Source organism: Ranitomeya variabilis, chromosome 5 (assembly GCF_051348905.1).
Source record: "Ranitomeya variabilis isolate aRanVar5 chromosome 5, aRanVar5.hap1, whole genome shotgun sequence".
NCBI classification, from domain to species: domain Eukaryota; kingdom Metazoa; phylum Chordata; class Amphibia; order Anura; family Dendrobatidae; genus Ranitomeya; species Ranitomeya variabilis.
The window spans coordinates 288,461,527-288,482,135 of NC_135236.1; the positions used below are offsets into that span (position 1 = coordinate 288,461,527).

At 44.0% G+C, this 20,609-nt stretch overlaps 1 protein-coding gene across 1 annotated transcript in view; it reads right to left on the reverse strand.

The window, feature by feature from the left end:
• LOC143774986 (uncharacterized) overlaps nt 1–20,609 on the reverse strand; it is an 862,433-nt gene that overhangs the window by 378,318 nt on the left and 463,506 nt on the right. The window contains exons 78-81 of the mRNA XM_077262800.1: nt 10,017–10,088; nt 5,483–5,518; nt 3,720–3,779; nt 3,014–3,058 (exon numbers count right to left, since the gene is read on the reverse strand). Of these exons, the coding sequence (XP_077118915.1) occupies nt 3,014–3,058; nt 3,720–3,779; nt 5,483–5,518; nt 10,017–10,088 (213 nt within the window). The remainder of the gene's footprint in view (nt 1–3,013; nt 3,059–3,719; nt 3,780–5,482; nt 5,519–10,016; nt 10,089–20,609) is intronic.

Genomic DNA, 20,609 nt, shown 5'->3' on the forward strand with positions numbered 1-20,609 from the left:
CATGGGCGGCACGCGACCAATCACAAGCCGTGACGTCACGGAAGGAAGGAAAAGCGCGCATTTTAAGCAAAGAACGCTGCCGGTTCCCTCGGTGAGGTCCAGGCTGCGTCGGAGAGGTGAGTATAGCAATATTTTTTATTTTAACTCTTTATTTTACACATTAATATGGTTCCCAGGGCCTGAAGGAGAGTTTCCTCTCCTTCAGACCCTGGGAACCATCAGGAATACCGTCCGATACTTGAGTCCCATTGACTTGTATTGGTATCGGGTATTGGTATCGGATTAGATCCGATACTTTGCCGGTATCGGCCGATACTTTCCGATACCGATACTTTCAAGTATCGGACGGTATCGCTCAACACTACTCGACAGTAAAAGAGCATGTTGAACAAGAAAAGGTCCTGAGACAAGCGGATGAGCACAGAGTGGATGAGCTGGAGAAGGAAGTCTCTGAGCTCAGAGGTCACCTGTCATCATGTGAAACTGTGAACAAGGCCATATTGGAAGATATGGAGGTGTTCTCAGAAGCATTAGGATGACTTCTACAAGAGAAGGAGTTGGTGGTCGCAGACTTACAGCAGCAGTGCCAGAGTGGTAACGAGGAGGAGCTGCAAATGCCCATCGTGGTGAGGGGTCTTGAAGAGCGTAAAGCTCAGGGAGACATTGAGCTAAGAGCTGAACAAGACAATCACCCGGTCGTGGCAGATGACTTGATGGGAATGTCTAAGGCAAAGCAGGAGCTGTCGGTCTATGAAGAGAATGAGACTTCGCTCTTCAAGTGCGTGATAGAGGTACTTGAAGACGTGTCAGAAGTGTGTGCCAGTGACGCTGTACATGAGGCCTTTAGAAAGGCAGTAGAAGCGTGTAGTGTGTACTGGGCACCAGAGACTCAATAGTTGGTCATACTGTCGAGTAGGGAAGTCACAGTGAAGCGGTGGCTATCCTGACTGACACGCACCTATACTGCCTCCGCACGAAACAGAGGATCCTATTGCGGAATAAGGAAGCCGCTTGAAGTCTGAAGCATGTGAGGAAAGCTCAAAGTTGGCTGGGCTTTGTGGAAGACATTGTTCAAGTCCCCAGAAATCTGGTGAGGAAAGTCATTGGAAGACTTGTAAAAGTGATGCAGGAAATCGTGAATAAATCCGGTGTGGCGAGAGTGAGGATTACGGCTGATGATGAAGCCCAGGTAGCTGGTGAAGATGGGATGGTTCCATTCGTCATTGTCGGGTCAATGGAAAGCCTTAGGAATATCTGAATGCTCCTTGAATTTTGTGTGGCATACCTAAGGGAGATAGAGCAGCTGAGACTTGACAGACTGCAAATTAATAAACAGGTGTAGGAAATGGAAAAAAGATGGCGACCATTTTCAACCCGAAGACTGGAGAAACTAAGGGGTTCTCTAAAGAATGGGAGAGTTCAAAGTAGTGACTCCTCTGTTGGCTCAGTATTGTGTGACCTAGGCAGGAGACCCTGTAGCGTACTAGATGTGTCAGATTCAGACCAGACAGTAAGCTCGACTGTCAGTGAGTCTCACGGCCACACAAACCATCTGGTAAAGAAGAATACTTGAGAGATGTGGTGACTAAAAAGGGTCTGGTGACACGGACAGACTATGAATCAAGGGCTGAAGCCCAAGGCCAGGCAGTAGTTAGAGGTGCAAGGGAATTGTACTTGCATACTGACCACTGGGGGCAGGGAAGACCTAACAAGGTTATGACTCCGAAATGTGAGGCAGCAAAGTCCGACAGTGCATTGTTCACAGACAGGAATTTAGTGACAGTGATGGACTATGTTTCGGGGACTGAAGCTCAAATCCGACTGAGAAGGCCCTCTCGACTGGTAGGGCAAGGTGACATGGGTGTCCAGTATCGGGGCCCCTGGTTTATGTCAAGTGTTCAACCCCACAAGTTTGAACAGAGGGGGAGGGTATGTGAGACAGTGATCAGCGTTGTTGTGAATGGCCAGTATGTGTCGCAGAGGAGGAGGGTCCTCTGCGCCGTAAGCCTGAAATGTTGCTCTGGGCCCTGTAGTTCCACGAGCTTTGTTTAACTTGTAAGGGACTGGGCTTATAGGGTTGGCCGGAGAGCTGGGTGGGTCTGGCCAACCACCTACCTCCCATCAAGGGGTGTGTCTCATGCGATATAATGAGACTGTGGTGTGGTCACATGGGCTTTGTGTTGGAAGGTCCTGCGAGTGGATACTTCCTGAAGAGCACATGATGAGGCTATTTACCTGGATGGTCTGTGTTGGAAGGTCCTGCAAGTGGAGACTTCTTGAATAGCATGTGGGGAGACCATGTACCTGCAGAGCCTGTGGCGGCTAACTGCATTGGGGAAGCTACTGGCCTTCTGAGGGTCTGGAACTGTTCGGGTTTGACCTGTTGAGCAAGTCATCATATGGGAAAGTGATCCCAGTAAGGCAGCTTCCCTGGAAGAAAGGACTGACAAGGAGTTAGCGTGTGGAGCGGAGCTCCCGGAAGGTAACCTCAGACAGGGGGTTGCAAGAAGTCAGAGAAGTGTACATAAGACTGGTGTCTTATTATGTTTCATGGATGTAATGGTACGGACTGCACTCTATCTGGTTTATGCTGCATTTAAATAAACCGGATGGTATGATTAAGTGAGAAACCGTTCCTGTGTGCATTAATCCCGATGCCAAGCGAGTGTCCCCCAACACACTCAGGGAGCACTATCTCACACTACTTACAATATTGGTATACGTAACTATTTTTTGTATGCGTTAATCTCCCTCTGAATATTTTATACTATTCAATAAACGTTATGTTTTAAGATAGTCTCTTCATGCTGCTGAAAATATATATTGTGAGATTAGATCCTGACGGCACTCGTTGGAATCTATTAGCTATATACTTTTTGACAGGTTCCCTTTAAACTTTGGTGTATTTCATAGTATGAAACATGGCTTTCTAGGTTTAGGCAGTTCTTAAAATTAGTGTCAAAATTGTTACTCTATTGCCTCTGCTTCTAAAAAGTACATCTGACCAAGTTACCGTTATGCCACACGGCCCCGATATTCCAGGAATTCCGTTTTCTCCCTGGGAATAAAAAAAAAAGATAGATTGAGAATCTGCGGACTTCATAGTTCATAGCACTAGTCACAATTCATTTAGTAAATGGTTTGTGGCTCCATAGATGGGTCATTAGTTATACTGGCATACCCCCTAACATACACTGTCAGTAGTATTACCGCTGTATGTTACACTGTAACAAAACTGTTTTGCCTTTTGCATATATATACAGATATTATATATATTTAGTATACGTTTTTGCATAACAAAACTGACAATACACTTATTAAGTAGTACTGCATGCCTATTATACTTTGATGTAGTTTTCAGCATAACTTAAGGCTCATAATTGCAATTATTAGGAAAATTCTACAATATTTTAAATACTGTGATTGTAAAAGATGCATATCTGGCTCCATCTAGTGGTAAAATACATGATGCTGGCAGATGTGTTTGTGAGAAATGTTTGTTTTTTACACAAATTCACCATAAGTGTAATACTTAACATCTATTAAAACTGATAGTTGCAGTTATCTCTGCTGAATGTGAAAGTGCCAAGATAAATTATAACCCTTAGATATTAAAATATTAAAATGTAATATTTGGTTATAAACTTTAACTGGGGAACTATGAATTTACAAGTGATTATCTGTCATTACATTATTATCTAACAAAAACAATGACTTACTCTTACACCGGGAAAACCATGTGGACCTCTAGGACCGGGCTCACCGATAACTCCTTCACCCTGTAAAAAAAAAATACACACATACGGTTGTATCTTACCTGGTCTCAAACCTAAAGGAAGGTTCATAACTTGTGTTCATATTATATACATAAAGAACGCATTACACTATACAAATATCTCAATGTTTTTTTTTCCAAGACTTAATTTTAGAGCTGATTAGGAACAAGACTTTGGGGACATATTGGATGAAGTTTGAATTAGTATTAGAGGGAATCTGTCAGCAGGCATTTGCTATGAAATCTGAGGACAGCATGAGGTACGGGTTAAAACACTGAATTCAATGATGTTTCACATGTCCGACTATGTGCTGTTGTTCACTTGGTCTGACGGATTAATCATTTGGTGATTATCATTGCTTGGACACAGCAGTGCATGTGCCCTAGTCCGACTCCGCCCCTTCTGTGATCAGCAGCTCACTGTCTATAGCTTTGCACACAGAGAGCCTGGTGTGGGGGCGGGGTTAGCTTCCTCAGCTCTGATGTATTGCTAAATCTAAAAACTGTGATTGTGTCAGAACGTTTGCATCCAGTAAACTAAGCGACACGTCCCTGGAATCAGGATCTCTGTTTCTATATCATGCTGCTCTCAGATGAGGTAGCAAAAATCTGCTGCAGATTTCCTTTAAAAAATCTATTAATTGAATTATGATGTTAGAATGATACACAGACAACATCGTTCACTTCTCCTTATGTTTACAATTACTTATTTGGACTTCTAAAAATATCCAAAATGTGATATAGAAAAAGATGATCTTATTCATATGTATTGGCTATGTCCAAAGGTTCGTTTTATTTGGTCTGACATTGTAGGTTATGTAGGTGCAAGATTTGATAATCGTTTTATACTATCTCCTTTTCTTTCTATGAAGAATTTTGTGATAATTCATTAAAGGGGCTGTCCAGGATTGGGACAAATGTCTGCAGGCACTCTATGTGATAATTTCTCTCTATTCTGTGGGAAGGTGGTCATGTGATCGTATTTATGCAAATTGCATAGTAGGTGTCAGTTGCAGAGTACCTTCTGACTTCCCTCAATTTGCTTTTTTTAAGTCACCTTTCTTTTTTGTCCAGTGGTATTCGATGAGCCAAATTTTTCAAAATGACATACATAGTTAGAAAAATGTTTTTAAAAATTAACAATGGTCAAGATTTTTGTCTTTAACCCTTTTTTGTGACTTTTTTGTACAAAAAGTCACATGTTTTGCAAAGATTTGTTCAAAAACTTCTGGAGCACATAAATTCAGTCTAGGGGGAGACTGGAATACATGTGCAACAAATGTTGCCATTTTTCAAAATGATGCAAATGATGAACAAGGCCAAAACATTTGAAAACCCTAAACTCCACCCACAATGGCGAACAATCAAATAAACACATATAATTAGACTACAATAAAGGTGCACATAGAAAGCTGAATATGGCACAAGCAAACAAATGCGCAAAATACTGAAAACTAGATGAAAAAATGTGCAAATGCAATAATGAATCAAGCACTATGTCTCCCATTGACTGTGGCATTTACCAGGTTTTACAGATTGCAGGGAAAGATGTGGACTCAGAGAGTAAGTTCACATCGAAGGCAGAGACACAACCTTTGACGTATATTCACCTTAAAGGTCGTGAAGGGGTTAAAAATTCTTCTCATGACAACTCCCGCAATACTATTTTCTATCATTATATTGTATTATATAAATGGACATACTGACCTTCTCACCCTTTATGCCTGGCGCTCCTTGTTTTCCCTGAAAATGAGAAGTATTTGTCAGGTTTTAGGATACACAACCCTTTCTCATGACACTGCTTGCTAGGTAATCACTATGTTAGGCCTCTTTCACACATCCGTGTCTCCGACACGTGTGGTGACAGTTTTCACACGTACTGGAGACACTGACACAGGTAGATCCATTCAAATGAGTAGATCTGTGCACATGTCAGTGTGTTTCCACGGACCGTGTGTCCGTGTGTCCCACACACAGACATGTCTGGTTTTTACCATCAGCACGGATGGCAAAACGTCCCGCACACGTGCACACGGAGATCACACATTGATGTCCTCCATGTGACACGCATCAGCATCGGGGAAGAAGCGCTACAGTAAGCGCTGTTCCCCGGTGGCAGGTGCTGAAGATGGCTCTCATAATTCTCCCCTGCTCTGCAGGCGATCGGCGCTAGCAGAAGAGAATGATGCGAGTTATATTAAAGTTTGAACGAAGACAGCAGGTGGGGGCTTTTGGTACTATTACTCCCATCATCCGACACCTGCTGCCACTAATAACAGTGACAGTAGGAGGGATGATCGGGGTAATACACAGCCACCTCCTGTGATATAATGAAATAAATGGATGAAAAATCCAGCGTGGGTTCCCCCCACTGCGCAAAGTACTGCAGTATGCAGACACTGGGCTTCTTGGACCTTTCCCAGCGCCTGCGCACTGCAGTACTTTGCTCTGCCCTCAACAGGGCAGATAAAGTACACCTGCACAGGAGCCGCAATAGGAAGCAAGGAAGAGGACATCATCGCATGAAGATGGGAGGCGCCAGACCCAGACCGCGACGCCCATCGGACTGGACCACCCCCCGGGTGATTATAATCTAACTTGTTTTTCTTATCTTTCAGGTTACATCGGGGGCTTATCTACAGCATTACAGAATGCTGTAGATAAGCCCCTGATGGCAGAGGCCGAAACTTATGTACGAAAAAGTAGGTGAAAAATTCCCTTTAAGCCTAAGGCCGGCGTCACACTAGCGAGTTTTACGGACGTATGAGCGCAGAAAATACGTCCAGAAAATACGCATGATTCTCTATGGGGCAGCTCCTATCTGCGTATATTACGCATCCGTAATATACGGTATGTTACGGGCGTAGAAAATCGCAGCATGCTGCGTTTGTCAGCGTACTGCGCAAAAAATCTGCCAATGAAAGTCTATGGGGGCGAGAAAATTACGGATTGCACAGGGACCATGCGTGTGACTTGCGAGAAATATGCACCGGTGTTCTATAGAAAAGCCAGCAATTCAGTGCGGTGTACAGTAAAATCACACTGACAGAATAGAATAGAATAGGTAGAATAAATGTGTACACATAGACTGTTAGTATATATATATATATATATATATATATATATATATGTCAGTGAGACACATATATATATATATATATATATATATATATATATATATATTTATATTTAATACAGCGCTAGATAGCAGAAAAGCCGGTAATTCAATTGCCGGCTTTTGCTATCTCCTTCACAGACCCGACAGAATATGAGACATGGTTTACATACAGTAAACCATCTCATATCCTTTCTTTTATTACATATTCCTCTTTACTAATGTAAGAAGTATCTTTGTGTCAAATTTGGGGGCTCTAGCTATTAAATTAAAGGGTTAAATCCCGGAAAAAATTGGCGTGGGCTCCCGCGCAATTTTCTCCGCCAGAGTGGGAAAGCCAGTGACTGAGGGCAGATATTAATAGCCTAGAGAGGGACCATGGTTATTGCCCCCCCCCCCGGCTAAAAACATCTGCCCCCAGCCACCCCAGAAAAAGCACATCTGGAAGATGCGCCTATTCTGGCACTTAGCCTCTCTCTTTCCAAAAGTATTTTAATGAAATAAAGACACATGGTGTTGTAATATTTTATTATACTCTTAATCCACCTGAAGACCCTTGTCACCTGAAATAAAGTTAAAAAACAAACAAACAACAATATTCCATACCTTCCGTCGTTACAGTCTTGTCCCACGCTGTAAATCCATCTGAAGGGGTTAAATCATTTTACACCCAGGAGCTCTGCTAATGCAGCTGTGCTCCTGGCTGTAAAACTTGGTGAATGAATGGAATGCAGGGGGATGTACTGTAGTTACCTCGAGTCGCGGTGATGCGCCCTCTGCTGGATGAACTCATATGAACTCGAGCGTGGGAAAATATTCTGAAAGGTTCCCATGCTCGAGTTCATATGAGTTCATCCAGCAGAGGGCGCATCACCGCGACTCGAGGTAACTACAGTACATTCTCCTGCATTCCATTCATTCACCAAGTTTTACAGTCAGGAGCACAGCTGCATTAGCAGAGCTCCTGGGTGTAAAATGATTTAACCCCTTCAGATGGATTTACAGCGTGGGTCAAGACTGAAATGACGGAAGGTATGGAATATTGTTGTTTGTTTTTTTTACTTTATTTCAGGTGACAGGGGTCTTCAGGTGGATTAAGAGTATAATAAAATATTACAACACCATGTGTCTTTATTTCATTAAAATACTTTTTAATAATGTGTGTGTTTTATTAACCATTTCATATTATTGGATTAATAATGGATAGGTGTCATAATTGACGCCTCTCCATTATTAACCTGGCTTAATGTCACCTTACAATAGCAAGGTGACATTAACCCTGCATTACCCCATATCCCACAACTACAGGGGAGTGGGAAGAGAGAGGCTAAGTGCCAGAATAGGCGCATCTTCCAGATGTGCCTTTTCTGGGGTGGCTGGGGGAAGATGTTTTTAGCCGGGGGGCAATAACCATGGTCCCTCTCTAGGCTATTAATATCTGACCTCAGTCACTGGCTTTCCCACTCTGGCGGAGAAAATTGCGCGGGAGCCCACGCCAATTTTTTCCGGGATTTAACCCTTTAATTTAATAGCTAGAGCCCCCAAATTTGACACAAAGACACTTCTTACATTAGTAAAGAGAAATATGTAATAAAAGAAGGGATATGTGATGGTTTACTGTATGTAAACCATGTCTCATATCCTGTCGGGTTTGTGAAGGAGATAGGAAAAGCCGGCAATTGAATTACCGGCTTTTCTGCTATCTAGCGCTGTATTAAATATAAATATATATATATATATGTGTCTCACTGACATCTATATATATATATATATATATATATATATATATATATATATAGACTGTATATATGTTTTTAAGAATATTTGAGCCGATGGATCCATGATATGTCCATTTTGCAAGCCTGCGAGAAAAAAATCGCCGTATGGATGCCATACGGATGAGACAAGGATAAATTTGTGCTTAAAAATCGCATCCTCGCATTGAATACGGAACAGTGTTTTGGGACAATTACTGCTTATTACGGCCGTAAAAAACGGACCGTATTTTCATACGCCTAGTGTGATGCCGGCCTAAGAATAAAACATATATTTATTTACTTCTGCATTTGGTTCAATGACAGCCAGAAAAACAGCTGGTGTAAAAGCTCATTCACCTATCTACACAGACTTGTCTCACAGGACTAATTCACATGGCTACACAAACTTGACTCACAGGACTAATTCACATGGCTACACAGACTTGGCTCACAAGACTAACTCACATGGCTACACATACTTGCCTCACAAGACTAACTCATATGGCTACACAGACTTGCCTCACAAGACTAACATGGCTACACAGACTTGGCTCACAAGACTAATTCATATGGCTACACAGACTTGACTCACAAGACTAAATCACACGGCTACACAGACTTTGCTCACAAGACTAATTCACATGGCAAGACATACTTGCCTCACAAGACTAATACACATGGCTACACAGACTTGCCTCACAAGACTAACTCACATGGCTACACAGACTTGCCTCACAAGACTAACTCACATGGCTACACAGACTTGCCTCACAAGACTAACTCACATGGCTACACATACTTGCCTCACAAGACTAACTCACATGGCTACACAGACTTGCCTCACAAGACTAACATGGCTACACAGACTTGCCTCACAAGACTAACTCACATTGCTACACAGACTTGCCTCACAAGACTAACTCACATAGCTACACAGACTTGCCTCACAAGACTAACTCACATGGCTACACAGACTTGTCTCACAAGACTAACTCACATGGCTAAACAGACTTGGCTCACAAGACTAATTCATATGGCTACACAGACTTGTCTCACAAGACTAATTCATATGGCTACACAGGGAAGTTCTTAACCTATTGATGTGGGAGTTGTACATTGAGCCTAATAGACGTCCAGCAACCAATGCCAATATGGCTGGAATATGTAAAGTGCAATTGCTTCATTAGTTATATTTTTATGTCAAGCAAATGTTATGATCAACAACAAAGAGTACCATAATATGAGTACAGAAAAGATGCTTCCACCCTAGAGATGACATATTCAAATTATATCACGGCAGACAATTTCTAAAATCAAAGGTTGTGTTTCTCGGATAATAGATTAGAACATGACGTATTGTGATTTGTACCTCTTTTCCTACTGGTCCAGGAACACCTTGGGATCCACTGTTGCCATTCTTTCCCCTTTTACCTCTTTCTCCCTATAGAAAAAAACAGCTCATCCTATTATTGCCATCATTTCTAATATGTTGTAATATATTTTGTGGCGGGACAACAGATGTGGAAAAGCTAAGAACAGAAATAAGAATTCCAGTTAAAAATTGAAGAACATTTTAACATTACAAGTGCTTCTCACAAAATTAAAATATCATCAAAAAATTAATTTATTTCAGTTCTTCAATACAAAAGTGAAACTCATATATTATATAGAGTCATTAGAAACAGAGTGATCGATTTCAAGAGTGTATTTTTGTTAATGTTGATGATTATGGCTTACAGTTTATGAAAACCCAAAAGTCATTATCTCAGCAAATTAGAATACTTTATAACACGAGCTTTAAAAATGATTTTTAAATCCGAAATGTTGGCCTACTGAAATGTATGTTCAGTAAATGCCCTCAATACTTGGTCGGGACTCCTTTTGCATCAATTACTGCATCAATGCGGCATGGCATGGAGGTGATCAGCCTTTGACATTGCTGAGGCGTTATGGAAGCCCAGGTTGCTTTGATAGCAGCTTTCCATCTCATCTGCATTGTTGGGTCTGGTGTCTCTCATCTTCCTCTTGACAATAGCCCATAGATTCTCGATGGGGTTAAGGTAAGGCGAGTTTTCTGGCCAATCAAGCACAGTGATACTGTTGTTTTTAAACCAGGTATTGGTACTTTAGGCAGTGTGGACAGGTGCCAAGTCCTGCTGGAGAATGAAATTTCCATCTCCAAAAAGCTTGTCGGCAGAGGGAAGCATGAAGTGCTCTAAAATTTCCTAGTAGACTGCTGTGCTGACTTTGATTGATAAAACACAGTGGACCTATGTAAGAGGGTCGACGAGGCAGCGGGTACCTGTGTGCCGGGTCTGGAACTGAAAGGGCTGCATCCTCTGTTTCAAGGGGAAGGCTTGAGAGAGCTGGACCTTCCCCAGTTGCCGGGGGGAAGCCTGAGGGAGCCGGACCAACCCTTGTACCCAGGAGAGTGGGCAGAGCCAGAAAAGGGTGCCCAGCGATGGAGACATAAAAAGAAAAAGAACACGAAGCAAGTCAGTCAGGCGCCAGCTCAGAGCAGTGAGGAGGGTAGCGTAGGGACCAGCGCGCAGAACAGTGAGCGGTGCGCTCTGCTTCCCTCATCAGAGTATCGGCGTGGCAACAGGCCAGATAGAGCCCCGGTTGCCTGCAGAGCAGAGCCATGCGGAGCATAGCCATGTCCGCAGAGCAGAGCGAAGTAGGGTGCTGCAGCAGCCAGAAAGAGGAGTGCTCCGTCCAGGAGCATCAGAGCCACACAGACCAGCGACCACTGTGGGGACCAGAGAGAGAGAGACGGGCAGTGTGTGCCCAGCGACCATTATAAAACCAGGTGCCAGACGTTTCAGGATCGTGAGTACCGTGCGCGTGCCGCCTAATAGAGAATGGGAGCCTGACCATTATTTACATCCTGATTGTACTAGTGAATGTTGGCTGTTGTGAACTGTGTTTCTGGGCTCCCTCTGGTGGTCACTAACGGTATTGTGTTAGGTATGTCTTGTTTCAGGCCTGAGCTCCAGCTGTGTCGTTAAGCAGCGGGTGTTTCCTATTTGAGCCTCCTCTGGACTCAGTCTCTTGCCTGGCATCGTTGTATCCAGACCTATTTGGTCTCCTCTGGATTCCTTTCAGTCTGCCTCATGCAAGAAAAGCTAAGTCTGTTTTGTACAATTTGGATCGTTTGCATTATTCAGTGTTTTTGTCCAGCTTGCTTTACATTTGATTTTTGACTCGCTGGAAGCTCTAGGGGGCTGATATTCTCCCTCCACACCGTCAGTCGGTGTGGGGGTTCTTGAATGTTCAGCGTGGATGTTTTGTAGGGTTTTCTGCTAACCGCATAGTCCACTATCTATTTTCTGCTATCTAGACTATTGGGCCTCACTTTGCTGAATCTAGCTCATCTCTACGTTTGTGTTTTCCTCTTGCCTCACCGTTATTATTTGTTGGGGGCTTTCTATATCTTTGGGGTTCAATTTCTCTGGAGGCAAGCGAGGTCTTATTTTTTCCCTCTAGGGGTAGTCAGTTCTCCGGCTGGCTCGAGACGTCTAGAACCAACGTAGGCACGTTCACCGGCTACTTTTAGTTGTTTGTGTCAGGATCAGGTATGCGGTTAGTCCAGTTTCCACCTCCCTAGAGCAGTATTTATATTTTTGCTATCTTGCCGGAATATCAGAGATCCTCTGCCATTGGGATCATAACAGAATGCCAGGCCAAAAGAAAATGTTTAATGCATCGCAGAAGCGGGATTAAAAAGAAGTTCTGGGTTTTTTTTTTTTTTTGTTTTTTTTTTGCTGCAGTTTGCCTAGCTTCTTCCATCCCCTTTTTCTCTGAGTGGCTGAAACTCTGCTGCAGATATGAATGTCCAGACTCTGACTTCTAGTGCGGATCAGCTTGCTGCTAGGGTGCAAAGCATTCAGGATTTTGTTATCCATAGCCCTATGTCTGAACCAAAAATACCTATTCCTGAGCCGTTTTTTGGAGATAGATCTAAATTCCTGAATTTTAGGAATAATTGTAAATTGTTTCTGTCTCTGAAACCTCGTTCCTCTGGTGATTCCGCTCAGCAAGTTAAGATTGTTATTTCCTTCTTGCGCGGCGACCCTCAGGATTGGGCCTTCTCTCTGGCGCCAGGAAATCCTGCATTGGTGAATGTTGATGCGTTTTTTCTGGCACTTGGTTTGCTTTATGAGGAGCCTAATCTTGAAAATCAGGCTGAAAAAATGTTGCTGGTTATCTCTCAGGGTCAGGACGAAGCTGAGGTATATTGCCAAAAATTTCGGAAATGGTCCGTGCTTACTCAATGGAATGAGTGTGCACTGGCCGCAAATTTCAGAAATGGTCTTTCTGAAGCCATTAAAGATGTGATGGTGGGGTTTCCTATCTCTACAGGTCTAAATGATTCAATGGCTCTAGCCATTCAAATTGATCGACGTTTGCGGGAGCGCAAATCTGATAATCCTTTGGCGGTGCTGTCTGAACGGTCACCTGATTCTATGCAATGTGACAGAATTCTGACCAGAGCCGAGCGACAAAATCATAGACGTCAAAATGGGTTGTGTTTCTACTGTGGTGATTCAACACATGTTATCTCAGCATGCTCTAAACGTTTAAAGAAAAAAGTTAATCCTGTCGCCATTGGTACTTTTCAGCCTAAGTTTATTTTGTCTGTGACTTTAATTTGTTCATTATCTTCTTACTCAGTTATGGCTTTTGTGGATTCTGGTGCTGCTTTAAGTCTGATGGATTTGTCGTTTGCCAAGCGCTGCGGTTTTGTCCTGGAGCCTTTGGAAAATCCTATTCCTCTTAGAGGAATTGATTCTACGCCATTGGCAGAGAATAAACCTCAGTATTGGACGCAGGTGACCATGTGCATGACTCCTGTACATCAGGAGGTGATTCGTTTTTTGGTACTGCATAAAATGCATGATGTTGTCGTTTTGGGTCTGCCATGGTTACAGGCCCATAATCCAGTTTTAGATTGGAAAGCTATGACTGTGTCTAGTTGGGGGTGTCAGGGGATTCATGGCGATTCTCCATTGGTGTCTATTGCTTCTTCTACTCCTTCTGAGATCCCTGAGTTTTTGCCAGACTTTCAGGATGTATTTAATGAGGCCAGGTCCAGTGCCCTTCCTCCTCATAGGGACTGTGATTGTGCTATAGATTTGATTCCTGGTAGTAAGTTTCCTAAGGGACGACTCTTTAATTTATCTGTGCCAGAGCATGCCGCGATGCGGAGTTATATAAAGGAGTCTTTGGAGAAGGGACATATTCGCCCATCCTCGTCCCCTCTTGGTGCAGGATTCTTTTTTGTGGGCAAGAAAGACGGGTCTCTGAGACCTTGTATTGATTATCGTCTTCTGAATAAGATCACTGTTAAATTTCAGTATCCTTTGCCATTGTTGTCTGATTTGTTTGCTCGGATTAAGGGATCCAGTTGGTTCACCAAGATAGATCTTCGTGGTGCGTATAACCTTGTGCGCATAAAGCAGGGAGATGAATGGAAAACGGCATTTAATACGCCTGAGGGTCATTTTGAGTACCTGGTGATGCCTTTCGGATTATCTAATGCTCCTTCTGTGTTTCAGTCCTTCATGCATGACATATTCCGGAAATATCTGGATAAATTTATGATTATTTATCTGGATGATATTTTGGTTTTTTCTGATGATTGGGAGTCCCATGTGAACCAGGTCAGGATGGTGTTTCAGGTTTTGTGGGAGAATGCTCTATTTGTGAAGGGCTCAAAATGTATCTTTGGGGTACAGAAGGTTTCTTTTTTGGGCTTTATTTTTTCCCCTTCTACTGTGGAGATGGACCCAGTTAAGGTCCGTGCCATTCATGACTGGACTCAGCCCACGTCTGTTAAGAGCCTGCAGAAGTTCTTGGGCTTTGCTAATTTTTACCGTCGTTTTATCGCTAATTTCTCCAGCGTGGTTAAACCTTTGACGGATATGACCAAGAAGGGTTCTGATGTTGCGAATTGGTCTCCTGCGGCCGTAGAGGCCTTTCGGGAGCTGAAGCGTCGGTTTACTTCAGCGCCAGTCTTGTGCCAGCCGGATGTCTCTCTTCCCTTCCAGGTTGAAGTTGATGCTTCTGAAATTGCTGCAGGGGCTGTTTTGTCGCAAAAAAGTTCTGATGGCTCCGTGATGAAGCCATGCGCCTTCTTTTCAAGGAAATTTTCGCCTGCTGAGCGGAACTACGATGTTGGTAATCGGGAGTTGTTGGCCATGAAGTGGGCATTTGAGGAGTGGCGACATTGGCTCGAGGGAGCTAGGCATCGTGTGGTGGTCTTGACTGATCATAAAAATCTGATTTACCTCGAGTCTGCCAAGTGCCTGAATCCTAGACAGGCCCGTTGGTCATTGTTTTTCTCCCGTTTTGACTTTGTGGTCTCGTACCTGCCTGGTTCGAAGAACGTGAAGGCTGATGCACTTTCTAGGAGTTTTGTGCCTGATTCTCCGGGAGTCTCTGAGCCGGCTGGTATTCTCAGAGAGGGAGTAATTTTGTCTGCCATTTCCCCAGATTTGCGACGAGGGCTGCAAAAATTTCAGGCTGATAGGCCTGATCGTTGTCCACCGGAGAGATTGTTTGTCCCTGATGGATGGACCAACAGAGTTGTTTCTGAGGTTCATTCTTCGGTGTTGGCGGGACATCCTGGGATTTTCGGTACCAGAGATTTGGTGGCCAGGTCCTTTTGGTGGCCTTCCTTGTCGCGGGATGTGCGTTCTTTTGTGCAGTCCTGTGGGATTTGTGCTCGGGCTAAGCCTTGCTGTTCTTGTGCCAGCGGGTTGCTTTTGCCCTTGCCTATCCCAAAGAGGCCTTGGACGCACATTTCCATGGATTTCATTTCGGATCTTCCGGTGTCTCGGAAGATGTCTGTCATCTGGGTGGTGTGCGATCGTTTTTCTAAAATGGTCCATTTGGTGCCCTTGCCTAAGTTGCCTTCCTCCTCTGATTTGGTTCCTTTGTTCTTTCAGAATGTGGTTCATTTGCATGGCATCCCTGAGAATATTGTGTCTGACAGAGGATCCCAGTTTGTGTCCAGATTCTGGCGATCCTTTTGTGCTAAGATGGGTATTGATTTGTCTTTTTCGTCGGCTTTTCATCCTCAGACTAATGGCCAGACCGAGCGAACTAATCAGACGTTAGAGACTTATTTGAGATGTTTTGTTTCTGCTGATCAGGACGACTGGGTTACCTTTTTGCCACTGGCCGAGTTTGCCCTTAATAATCGGGCTAGTTCTGCCACCTTGGTTTCACCCTTTTTCTGCAACTCTGGTTTTCATCCTCGTTTCTCCTCGGGTCAGGTTGAACCTTCTGACTGTCCTGGGGTTGATTCTGTGGTGGATAGGTTGCAGCGGATTTGGAACCATGTGGTGGACAATTTGAAATTGTCACAAGACAGGGCCCAGCGGTTTGCCAACCGCCACCACGGTGTGGGTCCCGGACTTCGTGTTGGGGATTTGGTTTGGTTGTCTTCTCGGCATGTTCCTTTGAAAGTCTCCTCTCCTAAGTTCAAGCCTCGCTTTATCGGTCCTTATAAGATTTTGGAAATCCTTAACCCGGTGTCTTTTCGCTTGGACCTTCCAGCGTCTTTTGCTATTCATAATGTGTTCCATAGGTCCTTGTTGCGGCGGTACATGGTGCCTATGGTTCCTGCTGTTGAGCCTCCTGCCCCGGTTTTGGTTGAGGGCGAGTTGGAGTACGTGGTGGAGAAGATTCTGGATTCTCGTATCTCTAGACGGAAACTCCAGTATTTAGTTAAGTGGAAAGGCTATGGTCAGGAGGATAATTCCTGGGTTGTCGCCTCTGATGTTCATGCGGCTGATTTGGTTCATGCCTTTCACGCTGCTCATCCTAATCGCCCTGGGGGTCTTGGTGAGGGTTCGGTGACCCCTCCTCAAGGGGGGGGTACTGTTGTGAACTGTGTTTCTGGGCTCCCTCTGGTGGTCACTAACGGTATTGTGTTAGGTATGTCTTGTTTCAGGCCTGAGCTCCAGCTGTGTCGTTAAGCAGCGGGTGTTTCCTATTTGAGCCTCCTCTGGACTCAGTCTCTTGCCTGGCATCGTTGTATCCAGACCTATTTGGTCTCCTCTGGATTCCTTTCAGTCTGCCTCATGCAAGAAAAGCTAAGTCTGTTTTGTACAATTTGGATCGTTTGCATTATTCAGTGTTTTTGTCCAGCTTGCTTTACATTTGATTTTTGACTCGCTGGAAGCTCTAGGGGGCTGATATTCTCCCTCCACACCGTCAGTCGGTGTGGGAGTTCTTGAATGTTCAGCTTGGATGTTTTGTAGGGTTTTCTGCTAACCGCATAGTCCACTATCTATTTTCTGCTATCTAGACTATTGGGCCTCACTTTGCTGAATCTAGCTCATCTCTACGTTTGTGTTTTCCTCTTGCCTCACCGTTATTATTTGTTGGGGGCTTTCTATATCTTTGGGGTTCAATTTCTCTGGAGGCAAGCGAGGTCTTATTTTTTCCCTCTAGGGGTAGTCAGTTCTCCGGCTGGCTCGAGACGTCTAGAACCAACGTAGGCACGTTCACCGGCTACTTTTAGTTGTTTGTGTCAGGATCAGGTATGCGGTTAGTCCAGTTTCCACCTCCCTAGAGCAGTATTTATATTTTTGCTATCTTGCCGGAATATCAGAGATCCTCTGCCATTGGGATCATAACAGTTGGCCCAGAGGTTTGAGACCTCACTTCACCAGCGTATGTTAGCAGAGCCGCGCTGGGCTCGTACAGGACTGTGGCCCTCACCGTTAAGTAGCCACTACAGTATATGGACTAGGGGCAGAGGAAGGTACCGGAGACCGACCATTGTCACCAGAAGACAGGGTATTGTTGTTTGCTGAACCCCATTAGTAAAGACACCATTGAGTCCACAGTAGGGGTTATAGTCTGCAGAGCTTCTGACACAACTTCGCCAGAGGAACTGTTGCTACCAGAGCCGGCATTCTTATTCTTGGATTTTCCTATATTCATTGTACCCTTGTCATCCTTGTTTAATCCCCTATCTCCCTGCATGGAGAAATCCCCTGTAAATAAACCTGTTAACCCTTGCTCTGCCTTCTGTCCATTACTGCATCCCGCAACCTGCTTACACCTACACCGGCAGATGACATATCTTCCCAAACCATCACTGATTGTGAAAACTTCACACTAGACCTCAAGTAGCTTGGATTGTGTGCCCCTGCACTCTTCCTCCAGACACTGGGACCTTGATTTCCAAATGAAAATCAAAATTTATTTTCATCTGAAAACAACACCTTGGACCACTGAGCAACAGTCCAATTATTTTTCTCCTTCGCCCAGGTAAGATACGTCTGGCCTTGTCTATTGGTCATGAATGGCTTGATACAAGGAATACAGCACTTATAGCCCATGTCCTGGATACGACTGTGTGTGGTGGCTCTTGAAGCAATGAATCCAGCAGCAGTCCACACTGTTGTGAACTATATTTGTTGGCTCCCTCTTGTGGTCACTAGCGGTATGGCACTTGGATTATCCTTCCCCAGGTTGGTACCCACCTGGTTCGTTAGGCCTTGGGTGTTCCTATTTAGACTTCCTGGAAACTCAGTCTAGTGCCTGGAATCGATGTAATCAGTCTATGTCTGTTTTCCTCCTGACTCCTGGTCCCTGAGTTTTTGCAAGATAAGCTAAGTTCTGCTTTCTTATTTTTGTCCTTTTGCATTTGCTCTTATTTTGTTCCAGCTTGTTCAAAATGTGATTTCTGTTTTTGCTGGAAGCTCTAGGGGGCTGATATTCTCCCCCCACACCGTTAGTCGGTGCGGGGGTTCTTGGATCTTCAGCGTGGATATTTTTATAGGGTTCTTTGCTGACCGCATAAGTCCTCTTCCTATTTTCTGCTATTAATTAGTGGGCCTCTCTTTGCTAAATCTAGTTCATTCTTACGTTTGTCTTTTCTTCTTACCTCACCGTTATTATTTTTTGGGGGCTTGTATAATAACTTTGGGGTCTTTTCTCTGGAGGCAAGTGAGGTCTTATTTTCTCTGAAAGGGTTAGTTAGTTCTCCGGCTGGTGCGAGACGTCTAGAATCAACGTAGGTACGTTCCCCGGCTACTTCTAGTTGTTGTGCCAGGATCAGATATCCGGTCAGCCAAGTTACCACTTCCCTATGAGCTGGTTTTTGTGTTTGCGGACTTAGCTGGAACTCCTGAGATCCTCTACCACTAGGATCATAACAGTATTCCAGGCCAAAAAGAGAATATTTAATGCATTGCTGAAGCGGGATTAAAAGAAAAAAAAAAAGTTCTGAGTTGTTTTTTTTTTCTCTCTCCTTCCCCTTTTTCTCTGAGTGGCTTGAAGCCCTGCTGCAAACATGAATGTTCAGACTCTGATTACTAGTGTGGATCAGCTTGCTGCACGAGTGCAGGACATTCAGGATTTTGTTACTTGTAGTCCTATGTCAGAGCCTAAGATACCTATTCCTGAGCTGTTCTCTGGAGATCGATTTAAATTTAGGAATTTTAGGAATAATTGTAAATTGTTTCTATCTTTGAGACCTCGTTCGTCTGGAGACTCAGATCAGCAAGTTAAAATTGTTATCTCCTTCTTGCGTGGCGACCCTCAGGATTGGGCCTTCTCATTGGCGCCAGGAGATCCTGCATTGGCAAATACTGATGCGTTTTTTCTGGCGCTCGGATTGCTTTATGAGGAGCCTAATCTTGAAATTCAGGCAGAAAAAGCGTTGCTGGCTATCTCTCAGGGCCAGGATGAAGCTGAAGTGTATTGCCAAAAATTTCGGAAATGGTCCGTGCTTACTCAATGGAATGAGTGTGCTCTGGCTGCAAATTTCAGAGATGGCCTTTCTGAGGCCATTAAGAATGTGATGGTGGGGTTTCCCATCCCTACAAGTCTGAATGATTCTATGACTCTTGCCATTCAGATTGATCGGCGTTTGCGGGAGCGCAAATCTGCTAATTCTCTGGCAGTATTGTCTGAACGGACACCTGACTCAATGCAATGTGATAGAATTCAGACTAAAACTGAACGACAAAATCATAGACGTCAGAATGGGTTGTGTTTTTACTGCGGTGACTCTACACATGTTATCTCAGCATGCTCTAAACGCCTAACAAAGGTTGTTAGTCCTGTCGCCATTGGTAATTTGCAGCCTAAGTTTATTTTGTCTGTGACTTTAATTTGCTCATTGTCTTCCTACCCTGTTATGGCATTTGTGGATTCTGGTGCTGCCCTGAGTCTTATGGACTTGTCGTTTGCCAAGCGCTGTGGTTTTGTCCTGGAGCCTTTGGAAAATCCTATTCCTCTTAGAGGAATTGATGCTACGCCATTGGCGGAGAATAAACCGCAGTATTGGACACAAGTGACCATGTGCATGACTCCTGAACATCGGGAGGTGATTCGTTTTCTTGTTCTGCATAAAATGCATGATTTGGTCGTTTTGGGCCTGCCATGGTTACAGACCCATAATCCAGTTTTGGATTGGAAGGCTATGTCTGTGTCAAGTTGGGGTTGTCAGGGAATTCATTGCGATTCCCCGCCGGTCTCTATTGCCTCTTCTACTCCTTCTGAAGTTCCGGAGTATTTATTGGACTATCAGGATGTATTCAGTGAGTCCAGGTCCAGTGCCCTTCCTCCTCATAGGGATTGTGACTGCGCTATAGATTTGATTCCTGGTAGTAAATTTCCTAAGGGACGATTATTTAATCTATCTGTACCTGAGCATGCCGCAATGCGTTCTTATATAAAGGAGTCTTTGGAGAACGGACATATTCGTCCATCTTCTTCCCCTCTTGGTGCGGGATTCTTTTTTGTGGCCAAGAAAGACGGGTCTTTGAGACCTTGTATTGACTATCGGCTTCTGAATAATATCACTGTCAAATTTCAGTATCCTTTGCCACTATTGTCGGACTTGTTTGCTCGGATTAAGGGTGCCAGTTGGTTCACCAAGATAGATCTTCGTGGTGCGTACAACCTTGTGCGCATTAAGCAGGGAGATGAATGG